The following is a 15,783-nucleotide window of genomic DNA, read 5'->3' as shown; positions in this document are numbered from 1 at the left end:
TGCCATAGCATGCTTTCTTTGAACCTAGAAAACACAAAAGATGATTTCAAAGTAGTTTGATAATATCAAGCGTATACTAATGGCATGAAGGATATTATTTTACAGACAATCAGGTGCTTACTTAAAATGTTCGAAAGGCAGTATCCTGCACCTTATTCACCATGATTTACTGACCAGAAATATATAAAATGAAAAAAAACTTATTAGGATTAATTCTAGAAAAAAAAGTTCATTTTTTTTTACAGTGATGAACCCAAATCTGTGTTTTACTTTTGTACTAATGTTCTTTTGTAGAAATCAAGTCATTAAAAAAATAGGAAAAGTATTGGTTTTCAAATCATCTTCATGTCAACACAAAATCTATTTTAAAACTCTTTGAAATATCAATTATATTGTTTCATACAATTTTGAATGGATCTTATTCAAATTACTAGCTGGTGACTATCTCCAAAGCATTCAAATCCCAGGTTGCAGGTAAATTAACTCTGCCATTTTAACTGTTCATACTTAATAAATGAAATGATGCTGCTTTATAAACCTCTGAGTATTTGCAGTGTTTTATGCAAACTACAGGTGTGCTCACTGAAGGAGGCAATTCTAGTGACTAAAGCTTTTAAAAATCAAAATCAAAATGAGTTCTTTGCGGGCAGGGAGCATGTCTACAAACTCCATTATACCATACTTTCCCAAGTGCTTAGTACAGCACTCATCACATCGTAAGTGTTCAATGAATGAACACTGTTGGAAATTTTGAATATTTTCTATCTCTTCTTTAACTACCAGTAAACCAACTGGATAGTAGAAGAGAACAAAGCTAGAATATTTTGTCAGAGACATTTCACCCAGGATACTTAAGGGGTGACAACTTAGCATTTTGAATCTTCTTACCAATCTGGTGAAATGGAATGGGTATTCCGATCTCCATTTTGGGTCCTTGCGATTCTGAAGTAGTGAAATAAGAACAATTATCTGAGCCATTTTCTACACTCATTATTTACCCTTCCACTGACTAGAAATTTATCTTAATACTTTAATATTTTTCTTTTATTCTTGGCTCGCTAAGTAAATTTTAGTATATTTTGCACAGCTCCCCAAAACTCACTATTTCCTAAACTCTGTCCTAGACCAAAAGAGTCGGATGCAGACAGAAATGTCAGCTAATCTAACATTACCAACCATGGCCAGATTCAAAGCGGGTAGGCTTTAGCTCTAAACCAATGTAGAGGAACTGTGCCGATTGTACATTGCAAGGTAAACGCTCACTGACCAAATGGCTAATGAAATAATCTTTTTCTAATTCCTATCATATTTAGCATTCCACCATTTGGCAAGATTAGTCCAAGTAGGCAATAAGTATGGATACTGCCAGGTTTTACTGCCAGATTTTACAGTGGGAAGAAGGCAGAGTTCCCTTCCCAAATAAAAATTTTCATGTATTAAGACATATCTGGAAATTTTCCATTTTCCTATTGGTAGGAGGTCAACTCTTCTCCTTCTGATGTCACTCCCCTTTGGGCACTCTGTTCCTTTTTCTGAACCTCAGTATTCTGATCAGTGGCTCCGTAAGACATCATCTTCTTTGGACTGGCCATACTGTCGTGGTTCAGTCCCGTTTCTTCAGCCAGTTCATCTTGATCAATTATACCACACTTTTCTTCGCTAAGATTCTCGGGGTCGGCCCACTCTTGTTTCTCTCCAGAAGCAAAAACTCCATAGAAGATCACACCGCTGTAGTGCACCAGAGCAGCTATGAGGAAGACATTCTGCCATTCCTCCCGGGTCTAAAAATGAAATAAATATCGTTAGATTTTAAGCTTCAAAAGTTTCTTCTCTCTCCTTCCTGGGTCAGGATTCTTGCAGCGGAGTTTGTGTGAAGGAAACAGATTTTCTGAAGAGTGTTTTTCATTAGGGAAGTCTGTTTGGGGACCCAAATTTGCATAGGATGCACCTAACATGAAGCCCAGACCTTGCATGAAAAAAAAATTGGACCATATATGCCAGATCAGCATTTTTGGAGCTATCGTCCTACAATTCCTCCTCCAAGCAGACCCAGGAATCCTATCACAAATTCCTCCAACGAATCGATAGCAATTCCCCAGCCCTATCTTATTGTAACCCTTGGGAATGGGGTTTCAAAATCCTCTCCAGAGTCCAGGCAGAATGAGATGGACCATTAATTACCCTCCGGAAAACAGCTAAGTGGGCCACCCCATTCTCAGTCCAACAGAATTTATGTATATATCTATAATTTAATTTAATGTCTTTCCTCCCCACTAGACGGCAAGCTTCTGGTAGACAGGGCACATGTCAACCAACTCTACAGAATTGTACTCTCCCAACCACTTAGTACAACACTTTGCATGCATCAAGGGCTCAGTAAATACCACTGATTGAATGATCAATCTGGAAGTAACATCTGAGGAGACAGTCCCTAAATGAAGAGTCATATCAATGGTTCACCCAGCTTGTTACTGTTTCTCTGACAAGGGACCAAAATACCAGGTCTACTGATTTTCAGCCTTTTGTGCTGAATTTTGACATAGAGAATATAACAAGACTACTTCTTGCACTATGTAACTAGAGTTGGATGTCCTTTGTATTGTTCAGACATAAAGGGAATAAATAAAATTGTTTCAATCTCCCATTCCCATTTTCTCATGCAGATATAATCTGAAAAAGATGTACTTGGACAAAAGAGTCAATCTGTTAGGGCATACACTCCCAGTCACCAGGCTTGAATTTTTAAAGATGCAATATGGATTGCTTAAAAGGTGGTGTATGAGGGGAAAGGTGATAATCTCTTAGATTTAAAAGGCTATGAGACTGGAAAAACAAAAGGGGAAATCAAGTTCCTAAATTCTTCCTCTGGGGTTCATAGTCATAGCATGTTCTGAACCAAATCTGGGCCAGAACACATCTCTAAATGCAGACTAGGGGCAGAGCTTACTGCTCTCTTCTTTCCTGAGCAATCTGAAGGACTCATGTGATCATATTTTCAACTGGGAGGACAAGAGGCTGAACTAAGTGTGGAAACAACCTAAAGTCTGAAATCACGCATTTGTGATACTCAGTTTAAAGGTCAAATGTAAAGGCAGGGTAATCTGGAGCAGGAGTCCTGGAAGGAAAGATAATTCTAATGTGGTTCAAGGTGTTAAGCAACAAATTGGAATAAAGGAAACCGAACTAATTTCTACTTAGTCACTAAAGGATGTAGTCAAATGGCTAATTGATTGAACACTTCAGTTTCCTCTTGGAGTATTCTCAATCAGAGGTATTTACTAAGCACTTACTTTAATAGAGTTGATAGACACTTTACTTGCCCACATGAAATTTGCAACCTACAGATCACTCCTTTCTTCTCAGATAAGAAACTGAGGCCTCACTTCAGCACCCAGCTGCTAAATTTGCCCATTGGCACAGATAATCAGTCAAATCTGTCCATCATCACACCTTCCAAGACCTTCTAAAAAGCTTATTTCCTCCAAGAAGCATTCATTCATTCATTCATTCAACAGTATTTATTGAGTGCTTACTATGTGCAGAGCACTGTACTAAGCGCTTGGAATGTTCAAATTGGCAAAAGATACAGTCCCTGCCCTTTGACAGGCTTATAGTCTAATCAAGGGAGACTCTATTAGTCCTCACCCACTTAATCATGTCATCCCATCAACCATCCTCATCACCCTTCTCCTTTTGCCTGTTGCATGTCTGTAATTTTTGTCTAGTTGACTCCAGGACAGGACCTGGATCTTTTTTATTTTTCTCATAATTTCCCAGGCACGACAGACATTGCTCCGCCAATGGTAGATGCTCAAAAAATACTGGGGATGATGAGTTAAACGGATTCATTTATTCTCCACTGAGTCAACAAACTCAGGAAACACATTGTAAACACAAGTACAAGCATGTGTAGCTGGCAGCCAGGCAAGTAAAATTTGAGTAGACTTTCAAAAGAAGACTTTGAACTGTAGTCTTTGGCAAGCACCAGAAACGATTACCTTGTGTTTCGTCATCGCTCCGACAATGAGGGGGCAGACCATTCCTGAGAGGGTCCCCACACCGTTCGAGATCCCCATGAGAATACTGGCATAGCGAGGGGCGATGTCCAGGTGGTTGACATTGAATCCTATAACAAAACCCACAGCTTGAAATTGAATTCAGAAGCAGCTGCTCTAAATCCTTCCAGAATTGATTCGGTTTTCATGTGTTCTAACAGAGCGAGTCGTCAGCAAAACACTAGGATATAAACCAGCAGAGTAGCAATCTAAACCTCTTTAAGCCACTGTTGCCAACAATGCAGTGCTTGGACGAGGTGAGTTCGCTCTGCCGGGACCAGTTTAACGAGGTCCGCACTCTATCCGGCTACTTGGTTTATCGTGTCTATGGAGGATTGGAGTGCATCGCTGGGAATCATGAGGTCTGGGAAAGCTGGACGCTAGAAGACAACAGATCCCCATTTCTAGTTAGAGATCTGGGAAGAAATACACAGGAGCAAATTTAAAGAGGCTTTGTTTTTGAATCTACAGTAGGCTGTACCTAAAAATGAAAATCCAAAGTGAGGTCATTCTAGTCCCTGGCAAGTATTAGCCTTGGCCAGTATTAGCCTCATTTTCTTTCTGGGATGTTTTGAATAAGAACAATCTGAAATTTGAAAATGTCACTAGCCATACATTCTCGAATGACCTCAAAGTGCAGGCAAAGGGTTTTTTTTTTTTCTTTTTTACTTGACGAGAACAGTCTTTGTACCTGTATCTATTTATAGGGGGAGTTTGATAAATCACTTTTATAATGAACATACCTTAGTTTTCATAACCAGGCACCAGGCCATCAGAATATAAAGCAGCTGCAAGATTAATTATGGTACTGCCGATTTGGAGGTGATAAACATTGTATTAGAAAATAACCCTGAGATAAAAGGCAATTAATATGATTGTCAAGTATTATGCTAAAATATAAAGACTATGCATTTGTTTTCAGCTAGAGATAACCCAGGAAAATCATTTAGATTTTGGAGATGCATATTCTGCCAGGTTCAAAAGAAATGAAAACACTGGGAAAGTTGAACCCGAAGACGTATTTTCACTGCACATCTTGGGTAGGATGTGACACACGATGACTAAATCTGCATGTGGTAAGAATTCTTTTGAAAGGAATTTTCCAAATTAAAAACCATAATTTGTCCAGAATCCACGAGACAAACTTAACTTGGAATGGCAGGTTAATGTGAGCAGGGAAAAGGAAAAAAAATGCTTCCTTCCACCTCCAAACTCATCCCGGCTTGGGTGGTTATGGTGTAATGACACTGGCAGTGTTGCACAGTGGATAGAGCATAGGCCTGGGAGCCAGAAGGACCTGGATCCTAATCCCGGCTCCACCACTTGTCTGCTGTTTAATCTTGAGCAAGTCACTTCACTTCTTTTTGCCTCAGTTACCTCATCTGTAAAATGGGGTTTAAGACTGTGAGGCCCACATGGAACAGGGACTGTGTCCAACCTGAAAACCTTGTATCTACCTCAGTGTTTAGAACAGTGCTGGACACATAGTAACTGCTTAACAATTACCATTATTATTATTAATATTGGCACTGCCTACTTTATGTCAGATTACATTTCAGGGCTTTCCACCCCCAAGTAAGGTCTGCCACCTTAGATCATCTCAGAACAGCCCCAGGATGAAGGAAAAATCAGGCAGGATAGATTGCAAACCCTTAGAAGCCAAGGACCTGCTCTTTTCATTCTAGAATACTCTCCCAAGCATTCAGTACAGTGCTCTGCAGATAGTAGGCACTCAATAAATACCAATGGTTAAAGAGGGTTTGGGGCACTTTCCTGCTACAGCTGCTATTGTCTCTTGCTCTTACCATTAAGGCAAAAGAGCAAGGATATTGCAGGAATGTTTCGTAGCCAAACTATGGCTTTTCTGCCATAAGAGATTCTCCTGCTCTTATGTGTGTTACCATTACTGTGAAGGCCAAATCTAAGACTGTAAGCTCACTGTGGACAGGAAACATGTCTCTCAACTCTGCTATATTGTACTCTCCCAGTGCTTAGTACACTGTTCTGTACAAAGTAAGTGTTCAGGGAATACTATTGATGAATTGACTGAAGTTGCAAATCCATATAAATTTTTTACAAATAAATACAAAAAAGATCAGCAGCTATTAACACGGCAGTCCTCTGATCAAATGAGATGCTGAAATTGAGTACACAGTCTTGCGGGGAAAAAATCCTCCCTACATGCCCACAGCTAAATATTTTTTAGTCCTTGTTTTGTGGCTAAGTACTAGTATCAGTATGTGGATTTTACATTTTTTCTTTACAAATGGGTATTTGTTTTGTTCTATGGAGACTCAATTGGGGAAATAGTGGCAGAAATTTAGGCCTAACACATCTCTTGTTCTTATGAATTGATTTATAGCCATCACCAGCATGTGTGAGTGTGTGTGTATAGATGGACGATTCCAGTTATCTATTTTTTATGTGCGTCTCTCCCGTTAGAATTTACACTCCTGTGGGCAGGGAATGTGTCTTATGCTTTGTTGTTCCTTCCCAAAGGCTTATTACATTATTACATCGCATTGCACTCGTAAAGTGCCCCCAAATATCATTACCACCATTACTCTAACATATAGGCCCCTCACCAGCACTTGTCACTCACAACCAGCAGGGTATCAGAAAACCACTAAGATCTCTCTCGAAGTTCTCCCTGAATACTAACTTCCCTGCAGGCCAACTCTCAAGACCAAAGACTGAGAAACAGGATGGATCTTTTACCTGAAATAGCAAAGCCACTAAATCCGACTGCAAGGACAAGAAAGGAGATGGCCACACCTTTGGTATGAGAAAAGCCAACCACCAAGAGAAGTGTTGCTTCCATGCCAAAACCTGAAAATGAAAAAAAGCAGGAAGAAAATTCAGATGAAGGATTGGTAAACGCCAAGACTTACCAAGTTGTTGGTTTGTTTGTTTTCTAATGGTATTCATTAAGCACTTACTATGTGCCAGACACTGCACTAAGCACTGGGTAGATATAAGGCAACCGAGTTTGAAGCGGTCCACGTCCCACATGGGACTCAGTATCTTAATCCCCATTTTACAGATGAGCAAACTGAGGCACAGAAAAGTTAAGTGACTTGTCCAAGCGTGATCTAGTAACTAGTAGCAGTGCTGGGATTAGAACCCAGGTCCTTCTGACTTGCAGAACCATGCTCTATCCACTAGGACATGCTGCTTGTTCAATAACTAAAGCACAGTGGCTCACCTACTCAGGACATAAAAATCAATGTTCCATAGACAATCTAACGGCTTTTCCAAGCATTCTTGGTACTCCACAGAAGGGAAAAGGCTAGTGGCTACCAAATGTTCCTATAATTCAGTGGGAACCCAATGCTTTATGATTGAACTTGCTAAAGCAAGGATTGAAGCCTAACCACCTAGGAAATTTTTGAAGGTCTTTTCCATTAACTCTTCAAGCTCGAACATTACAAGAACGATATTCCATTTACACCTCATTGGAAAAGTCAAAAGTCTGGTAATTTAAGCCAAAGTAACCCTTTAACTCTCACAGCCAGGAGCATGGGATAGATTAAAGATCCACTAATTTCCAATCTGCTGGGCTTTGTTCATGGAATCCCGCTGTGTGGGACCTACAAACTCTGTTTTGCAATGTTGTCAGTAGGTCTGTAGAGTGCAACACGAAATTGAGAAAAATACGTATTCTTAATATGAAAGATTTCTGGATGTTTTCCCTGAAAAGCTGCCACCAGCCCAAAAACGGTGCCTCCATGGAGACCTTCAGGAAAATTCTCCAATGCGTCTACAAGGCTCTCCTCCTAAACGGCAGCTGGAATATTTTCCTCCAAATGTAGCTTCTAATGTTCTAAATATCACTGGATATTATCTGTCTTGTACCTTAGATACAGAATTGAACAATATCCTGCTTGTGATTGTGAGAATATAAGGAATGAAATGATAAAACACCATTTTTAAATGTACAAAAGCCATCAGAAAGATTTATGGGAACTTCTAAAATTTAAACTACAATTTTCTTTCATTTTACTTGCAATATGCCCTCACTTGGCATGATGGAAAGGTCTTACTTTTATAATCATTAAAGATTTATCTACCGGGCCATGTATTTTTGCCAAAAAGGAAGAGACAGGGATTTGCAGTGCACTGGAAAGAATCATAGAACTGAAAGGAAACTCAAGAGGCCAATTTGTAGGGGGGGGGGGGGGGCGGTGAGTGTGTGTGTGTGTGTGTGTGTGTGTGTGTGTGTGCATGCGCGCGCATGCACGACTGTAAAACAGGGAATTTTTACTTTGGTTTTGTGTTCTTACCACACAGTGATTGAAACAAGCTGGTGTCAGGTTAACCCAAAAAAACCCTGCTTTGTAAAATCCCATCCCAACTTACCTGATATTTTGGCAGTAGCTCAACAAGACAGAGGTGAGTCACCTTCCCAGAAGAATGCAAGACTGCCCCAAGAGAAGCAGCAAGGCGTAGTGCAAAGAACATGGACCTAAGCACCAGGAGACCTGGGTTCCAATCCCAGCTCCACCACTTGCCTGTTGTGTAACTTTGGGTAAGTCACTTCACTTCTCTGTGCCTCAGTGACCTCATCTGTAAAAGGGGGATCAAATCACCTTCCCTTCTACTTAGATGTGAGCCCCATGTGGGACAGGGACTCATTACTTCTCATTGTACTTTTGGAAATATTTTACATATTTTATTTGATCATTTTTGTAAATTATTTTGTCTCCCTGCTTGATCGTAAACCCCCTTGTAGACGGGGATTGCATCATCTCTTATTGTAGGTGGTCAATAAATACTACTGATTGAAGATACGTCTCATGCTTGTGGGTGGGCTTATCTATTGAGGAGTCCTGGTGTCAATCATCACTGGGGTTTTCTGACAGGGCCCTTGAGTTGATGTTGGACTAGGCTATTGGAGCCCACCCATTCTGTTGGAAAGGGTAAGAAAAGAGATCATCAAGAAATCAATCAGTGGCATCTCTTGAACGTTTATTGTGCACAAAGCACTGTACTAAGCACTCAGGAGAGTACAATATAACAGAGTTGGGAGATACATTCCCTGTCCACAAGATACATGTCTTTTTAAAAGTATAGACACAAACAGAATTCCTTGGGAAATAATATAACTGAAGTATGAAAAAACCAAAATAACATCTGGGACAGGGTTTCCGTGGCTGAATAAGTATTGCCCTCCTTAAAACATAGTGTCAGTACGTTGATAGTTCCAGCTGTTGAGATGAGCCAAGAAAACCCCAAATTTTCAATTTCAGTTTTCCACCTATAGTGAATATACTCTAATGCCTAACAACAGGTTGTACAATATGACTTTCATAACAGAATTATTACTTTGGTTTAAACCTATGGTAAATGAAACCTTGGATTTTTGGTGTGCTGACTGTCATTCTGGGATTTTCCAAGGCATGTATATCCAGCAACTATGTGATTTTCAAAATGCCATTATTTAAGACAGTCCTTGTTCTCTGTGGGTTGTAAAAACACTATGAAAAGGTTTTATCTGTAAACGCTACAGTACCTCCACAATTCATGATTTTTCTAACAGCAGTTGTGGTTAAAATTTTTCGGCTTCTTAAATAATCGGCCAGTTGTCCTCCAATAGGTACAATAATTGTCATAACCATGTGGGGAACTGCAGATAGAAGGCCCACCTGAAATGAAAATAATTTTTAATGAGTTTCTGGGATCCTCTAAAAAGCAATCCATTTCAGAATCAAGTTATTCATAATTAAATGAATTCAATATGTCTTATAATTGCTTAAAATTAGATTTTTAAATAAAATGATGAAGGCTCATTTCTGTCACCACGAGATCTTATTCTGAAATCATCTCAACTAAGGTAATGCTAATTTGATTTCCAAATTGACATTCCACTGAAACAAATTATGAACTACCTTAAATCAGTAAGAATTGTGCCTGTTTAGGGTTACTGTGGAAAAGTATTCATTTATCAGCATTGATTACTGGCTCCAAACCAGTAAAGAAGTGTTTACAAATATTTTGTAAGCAAATGTTTTTCATTCTTATTTTTCATTCTTGCTATTCTAAATTTCTTTTATCCATTAACATTAAAATCAGGATTTCAAGAGTGTACTCATTTTCAAGATGGATAGTATACGAGGACAAATTGAGATGGCAAAGTTAAGCATTCCTTTCTGTCCTTTTAGAAAAGCAGTTCATAAACGTTTTACAGCACTGAACGTCAGTTAAACCAGTAATGACGACGAAACAAGTCTCGGGAGTTTAAGTTATCTTGTGTCTAGCCTTCATCTGTGCTTCACAGGACTTCATTATACAGTTATTGATTGAGTAATAAAAAACTGAAAACAGACTATTTTAGGCCACTCACATACTCAGTTTTACCATAACACGGGGTTTCATTACGTTAGATAGAACACTGCTAAAAAATTAGGGATCGGTATTCCAACAACCTGAACTGGTTTTTGGAGACAGCACGCACGGTGCAGTGTTGGGAGAAAGGGTTATGAACATGGCATGTACACAAATGCGTGAGGTGTTGGGCAATGGGAGTTCTCTACAATTCATTCAATCATATTTACTGAGTGCTTACTGTGTGCAGAGCACTGTTTGAAAACATGGGGTTTTGCAAGAAGACATCTAGCATCTGACACCTGCCTGCTGTGTGACCTTGGGCAAGTCAATTAATTTCTCGGTGCCTCAGTTTCCTCAACTGTAAAATGAGGTTTCAATACTTAGACTGTGAGCCCCAAGTGGGACAGGGACTGTGTTCTACCCGATTAACTTGCATCTACCCCAGTGCTTGACACATAGTAAGCACTTAACAAATACCATTAAAAGAAAAACAAAAAATGAAGTCCCCTACGTGAGAACTAAATTTATTTCTTTGTCTCTATCAGACTCTATCGTTGACCAAATAATTCCTTCTCTTCCCCTGTCCCACTCCCCTTTTTCTTCCCCATTCTCCTTCTCCCCTTCTTTTCTTTTCCCACCCCCGCTGGCAACAACAGCTGTTGCTATGAAGCAGCCATGCAGCACAGTGACATCATGCACAGCATAATAGAATGACATCACAGATCATGTAAAGGAATCATAAATTGTATGGCTCTTTGTACACCAACTGCTTGAAGGTTTCATTTTGCTTGGCTCTTCTGCAAAAAAGGTTGCCAAACTCTAACCTAGAACTGACATTAAGATCCATATGGGCTGAAAAGCAGGGAAACCAGTGAAAAATAAAAATGTATAAGAACAGGAAGTATTGGAAACAAATGGATTTAAGCAGCGCCACCTCTCTAAACGAATAGATGATGGAAAGAGAGAAAAAGGAAGACTGAAATAATGACATGACAAAGTATGCAAATGTAATCACTAAAGCCCATAAATGGTTCCACGGTACTTAAGATTCATTACTCAATAATACCATATTGCCAGGAGTAGCTTGTTGATATTACATTTCAAAGATTTTTTTTTAAATAAACAGAGGATTTGCTTCTCATCTTTCATACTTGTCAATCGAGTAGTTTCTGTGGAAAAACAATTATAACCGCGAGAAATATTTCTTTATCAAAATCTGTTCATTTTGTTTTGCTTTTAGACTTTTCTTCCGCTGATTTTTTTTGCCACCACTATGATGCTTGTAAACAATTCTTTATCGGTTTGAAGCCAGTAATCAATGCTGATAAATGAATTCTTTTTCACAGTAATAACTCTAAACCGGCACAATCCTCACTGATTTAAGGTAGTTCATAATTTGCTTCCTCGGTAGGCCAGTTTGGGAATCAAATTAACATTACCTTAGTTGATCTGATTTCAGAATAAGATCTTGTGATGACAGAAATGAACCTTCATCATTTTATTTAAAAGTCTTATTTAAAACAATTTATAAGACATACTGAATTCATTTAATTATGAATAACTTTATTCTGAAATTGATAGCTTTATAGAGGATCCTAGAAACTCACTCATTAAAATAGCAAATTATCCTCTTTTAGCAACAGGTCATCATTATTACCATGGTATTTAAGTATCTCCTTTGAGCTAAGCTTTGAGGTAAAATAGGTGATACTCAGATCACAGTTTCTGTCTCATTTGCAGCTCATAACTTAAAAGGTGTGGAGCACAAATATCTTATGACCATTTCACATCAATCGTATTTATTGATTGCTTTCTTTGTGAGAGCGCTGTACCGAGCACTTGGGAGAGTACAGTATAACAGAGTTGGTAGACACAGTCCCTTCCCACAAGAACTTACAGCCTAGAGAAGAACTTACACGTAGGGAAACTCAAGCACAGAGCAGATCAGTGACTTGTCCAAGGTCATACAGCAGTTGAGTGGCAGAGCTAGGATTAGAACCCAGGCTCCTAACTCCCGACCCCATCTGAACAGCCTCCATTCACCAAGGGATAATCATGTCTGCAATGAACACTAGAGATCCTATTACTAACCCAGTCATTGGCAGTGAACTAATTAACCTTAAACTTCTTTGCTCTCACAGCAATGCTTAAACCAGTTTCAAAAATGTGAGTTTTATAAAAACAGGTAAAAAAATAAGGATTGCACACTGTGCACCAAACATATGATGCATTATCTAAATTTTTGTCTGATTTAAATGCATAACTTTGGAAGATAATTCTTTAGCTAAAGAAAAGACATTTTCAGTCACTGGGCATATTTAAAATTGAGGAAAACTTGAATCACTTAATGTGGCTGATATGAGAATCTTTTACCTTACTTATTGCAAATCCAAAGACCTCTTCAAAGTAAGCAGGCTGACTTATGAGCAGCAAATAGAAGGTCCAGCTTCTACAAAAATTTGCCACAATGATCGCATAAACTGGCAGCGACGTGAAAAATCTTTTCCAGGGTGTACTGAATTTCTACAAAGAGAAATCATGAGAGTTTTAGTGAATAAAATTAATTTGTAGATGTTATATCATAATTCTTTAAACTAGGATATTTATCCAGTAGGCTTGGGGATTACTATCCTGGAACCAAATTTCATCTCTGAGCCCTAATTTTAGTTCCAAAAGTGAAAAAGTCACTTTAGGTCTATCTTCATTACTTAAAACTTTGGAGACAAGGGAAGTTTCCATTTTAGTAGTTATAGGGCCTCCAAATGGGTTGCTTAGTCCTTTAGAGAACCTCTGAAATAAAAAAAAAATGGCCAGAACAATTCCTTTTAAGAAGGAAGCTTTTCAGATGTAAAGTGAGAGAATAAAAGAAGCGTATCTCAGTATCTCGTGAGTACCCAAGGGAGAAGTGTCACTAAGGTGCAAACTACATTGTATCCAAGCATATTCCCCAACTGAAGATGAATCAACCAATTTCACGAACAGATAGTTCAGAAATTTTTTAAATTATACTTACGCTTAGACTGACTAGATTAGTTCCCTCTCCTATACTTGTTTCAATATATGTTCGTTCTTCACTGGAAATGGTTGGATGAGCAGCAGGACTCTCATAGGCATGCAACAACCAAAACATGTACCATATAATTCCAAACATCCCTGTTTGGAGAAAGAATGGACTGCTTCAACAGGATACCTATCATTATTCATTTTCTCCTAGATATTCCCATACGATTTTGAATGGATCAACCCACCAAAATCAATGGAAAGAATAGAAAAAATTACATGTGGTACATAATTATTAAATGGGCCACAAATAGGGGATCTATTTTTGGACTTCATTGTGTATATTTTCTTAATTTCTGTTTGCATTCAATGGAATCCCAGAAAATCTCATGCTAGAATGAAATCATCTCTATCTGTTAGTCATTTAAGTGAACTTGGGATATAAAATAGCTCACCATAAATGTAGAAGACCGAAGACCATCCAATATATTGAACTAATACCCCTGCCAATGGCATGGCCACCACTGCCCCAGCATATGAGCCTAGGGACAAGAAGAGTTGATCAAATAATTAAGGGTTATTTACACTTACAATAATCATCAATCACTACCTCCTGCCCATAGTAAGAACTCACTGAATGTCACTGATTGATTGATTGATCCTTAGGTACAACTTAAGCAGAAATTCTTTCCCATGTGGAAACCTTTTTATAGTGTGGTCTTAGCCACACTCCCTTTCCATGCTCTCCTTAGGAGAGTTTGACCGTTCCCCAGGGGGGAGTGGGTCCTTCCCGCTATTGAGTCGATTGTATTGCATCTACTCCACCGCTTACCGTAGTGCATGGGACATAGTGAGAACTTAACAATACCACAATTGGCAGAATTACCAGATGCATTCCCTGGATAAAAAGGAAGCTAGGGTGAGATATTTGGTGAGCTGTTTTTAGTCTAAACTTTTTTTACAGCATTCCCCCAAGCACGACCTTCAGGTAGCCACATGATAATCAGAACTTCTAGTTTCTGTTAATCAGGTCTTCAAGTCCTTAAAGATATAAAAATTATGGTATTTGTTCAGTGCTTACTATGTTCCAGGCACTGTGCTAAACACTGGGGTGGACACGAGCAAGTCCTCGCAGCTGTAAACTCCAGTGGCTTTATTACCTCGTAATCCTCAACTTTGGTGTTTTCTGATGCTGTTCTCCCCAACTTGAGGTACTGATTAAGTGCCAACTTTGGTCATTATTTTGCTTGGGAATCTGGTTATCATAATCATAGGAACCCTAACAAATCTCTCAACTGGGTCCTGGCATCAAAAACAGCACATAACAAGAAATAATATCAAGGGTCATCAGCTGCCAAAATTCAAGGGGAGCCTGATTGATGGCTATGGCAGGAATTGGTATGAGTTCAATGCAGAGGTGTTCCAGAATAGCCTAAGAACTAGAGGAGAAGGCAAATTTGGAACACTGCAGTACTTCTAGCCTTTCCATAACCCTGTCCTCCTTTTATATCACAAAGGACAACACCAGCCTCTAGAAGCTTCCCTGCACGACCTGGCATCCTAGGAAATTTCTTGGCCAAAAGGCAAAGGAGAAGGTTCAAATTTTTTTCCAGAAAATTCCCTACCTTCAATAATCCAGGGACTATCACCTCGATTTCAAGTATTCATATTTAATTTGCAAAATACAGTGGAATACATAATGTACTTTACATACATGGAAATGTGGTCAATAAAGGATCAGTGTCCTTACCACAAAATGAGGTAGTTGCCAGTCTGCTTCTCTCCAGAGGGGGTGCCCACTTGCTCCACATTCCATGGCATGCTGGGTAGGTAACACCCTGGAAAATACGTTAGCACTTGAAGATTTGGTTTGCCTCCAACTGACATTTTCAGTACAGGTTTAATTTGTACTGGATATTCAAAAACGTGGAGAATGGAAATAGGGTAAAGGAACTGGGATATCTCTGAATTCCTGCTTTTGGCTATCAGAGCATCTTCACATTTAAAATTGTGCTCAATCATTGTGATACCATGCAATATGTTATAGTTAAGTGCCATTACTGTATTTTGGAAGTTCTTTCAGCTTTATCGCCATCAGTGGTATTTACTGAGCACTGACTGTGTGCAGAGCACTACACTAAGCACTTGAAAGAGTACAATATAACAGAGTTGGTAGACATATGTTTCCTGCCCACCGTGAGCTTACAGTCTAGAGAGGAGACAGACATTAATATAAACAATTTATAATATATAATTTAGCTATTTGTGATGCTAGCCATAAAAAGTCTATAATTTATTAAAGTGCAAAGCTTTGTTGAGTTTTTCTCTTTGACTTGGTTATTAGGTGCATTTTATATTAGCACTCAAACGTATTTTGCAAATCATAGTAAAACAAGTACCA

At 38.9% G+C, this 15,783-nt stretch overlaps 1 protein-coding gene across 1 annotated transcript in view; it reads right to left on the bottom strand.

The window, feature by feature from the left end:
• Window positions 1-728: 728 nt before the first annotated feature.
• SLC17A8 (solute carrier family 17 member 8) overlaps window positions 729-15,783 on the bottom strand; it is a 33,645-nt gene continuing 18,590 nt past the window's right edge. Inside the window, exons 5-12 of the mRNA XM_039914135.1 lie at window positions 15,133-15,220; window positions 13,838-13,924; window positions 13,396-13,535; window positions 12,756-12,905; window positions 9,568-9,700; window positions 6,774-6,884; window positions 3,999-4,126; window positions 729-1,781 (exon numbers count right to left, since the gene is read on the bottom strand). Of these exons, the coding sequence (XP_039770069.1) occupies window positions 1,467-1,781; window positions 3,999-4,126; window positions 6,774-6,884; window positions 9,568-9,700; window positions 12,756-12,905; window positions 13,396-13,535; window positions 13,838-13,924; window positions 15,133-15,220 (1,152 nt within the window). The 3' untranslated portion in view covers window positions 729-1,466. The remainder of the gene's footprint in view (window positions 1,782-3,998; window positions 4,127-6,773; window positions 6,885-9,567; window positions 9,701-12,755; window positions 12,906-13,395; window positions 13,536-13,837; window positions 13,925-15,132; window positions 15,221-15,783) is intronic.

The sequence above is a fragment of the Ornithorhynchus anatinus genome, chromosome 14 (assembly GCF_004115215.2).
Source record: "Ornithorhynchus anatinus isolate Pmale09 chromosome 14, mOrnAna1.pri.v4, whole genome shotgun sequence".
In the NCBI taxonomy this organism is placed as follows: Eukaryota; Metazoa; Chordata; class Mammalia; order Monotremata; family Ornithorhynchidae; genus Ornithorhynchus; species Ornithorhynchus anatinus.
Note: the sequence above shows the minus strand (reverse complement) of the source record. Positions and strands in the feature narration are given on the sequence as shown.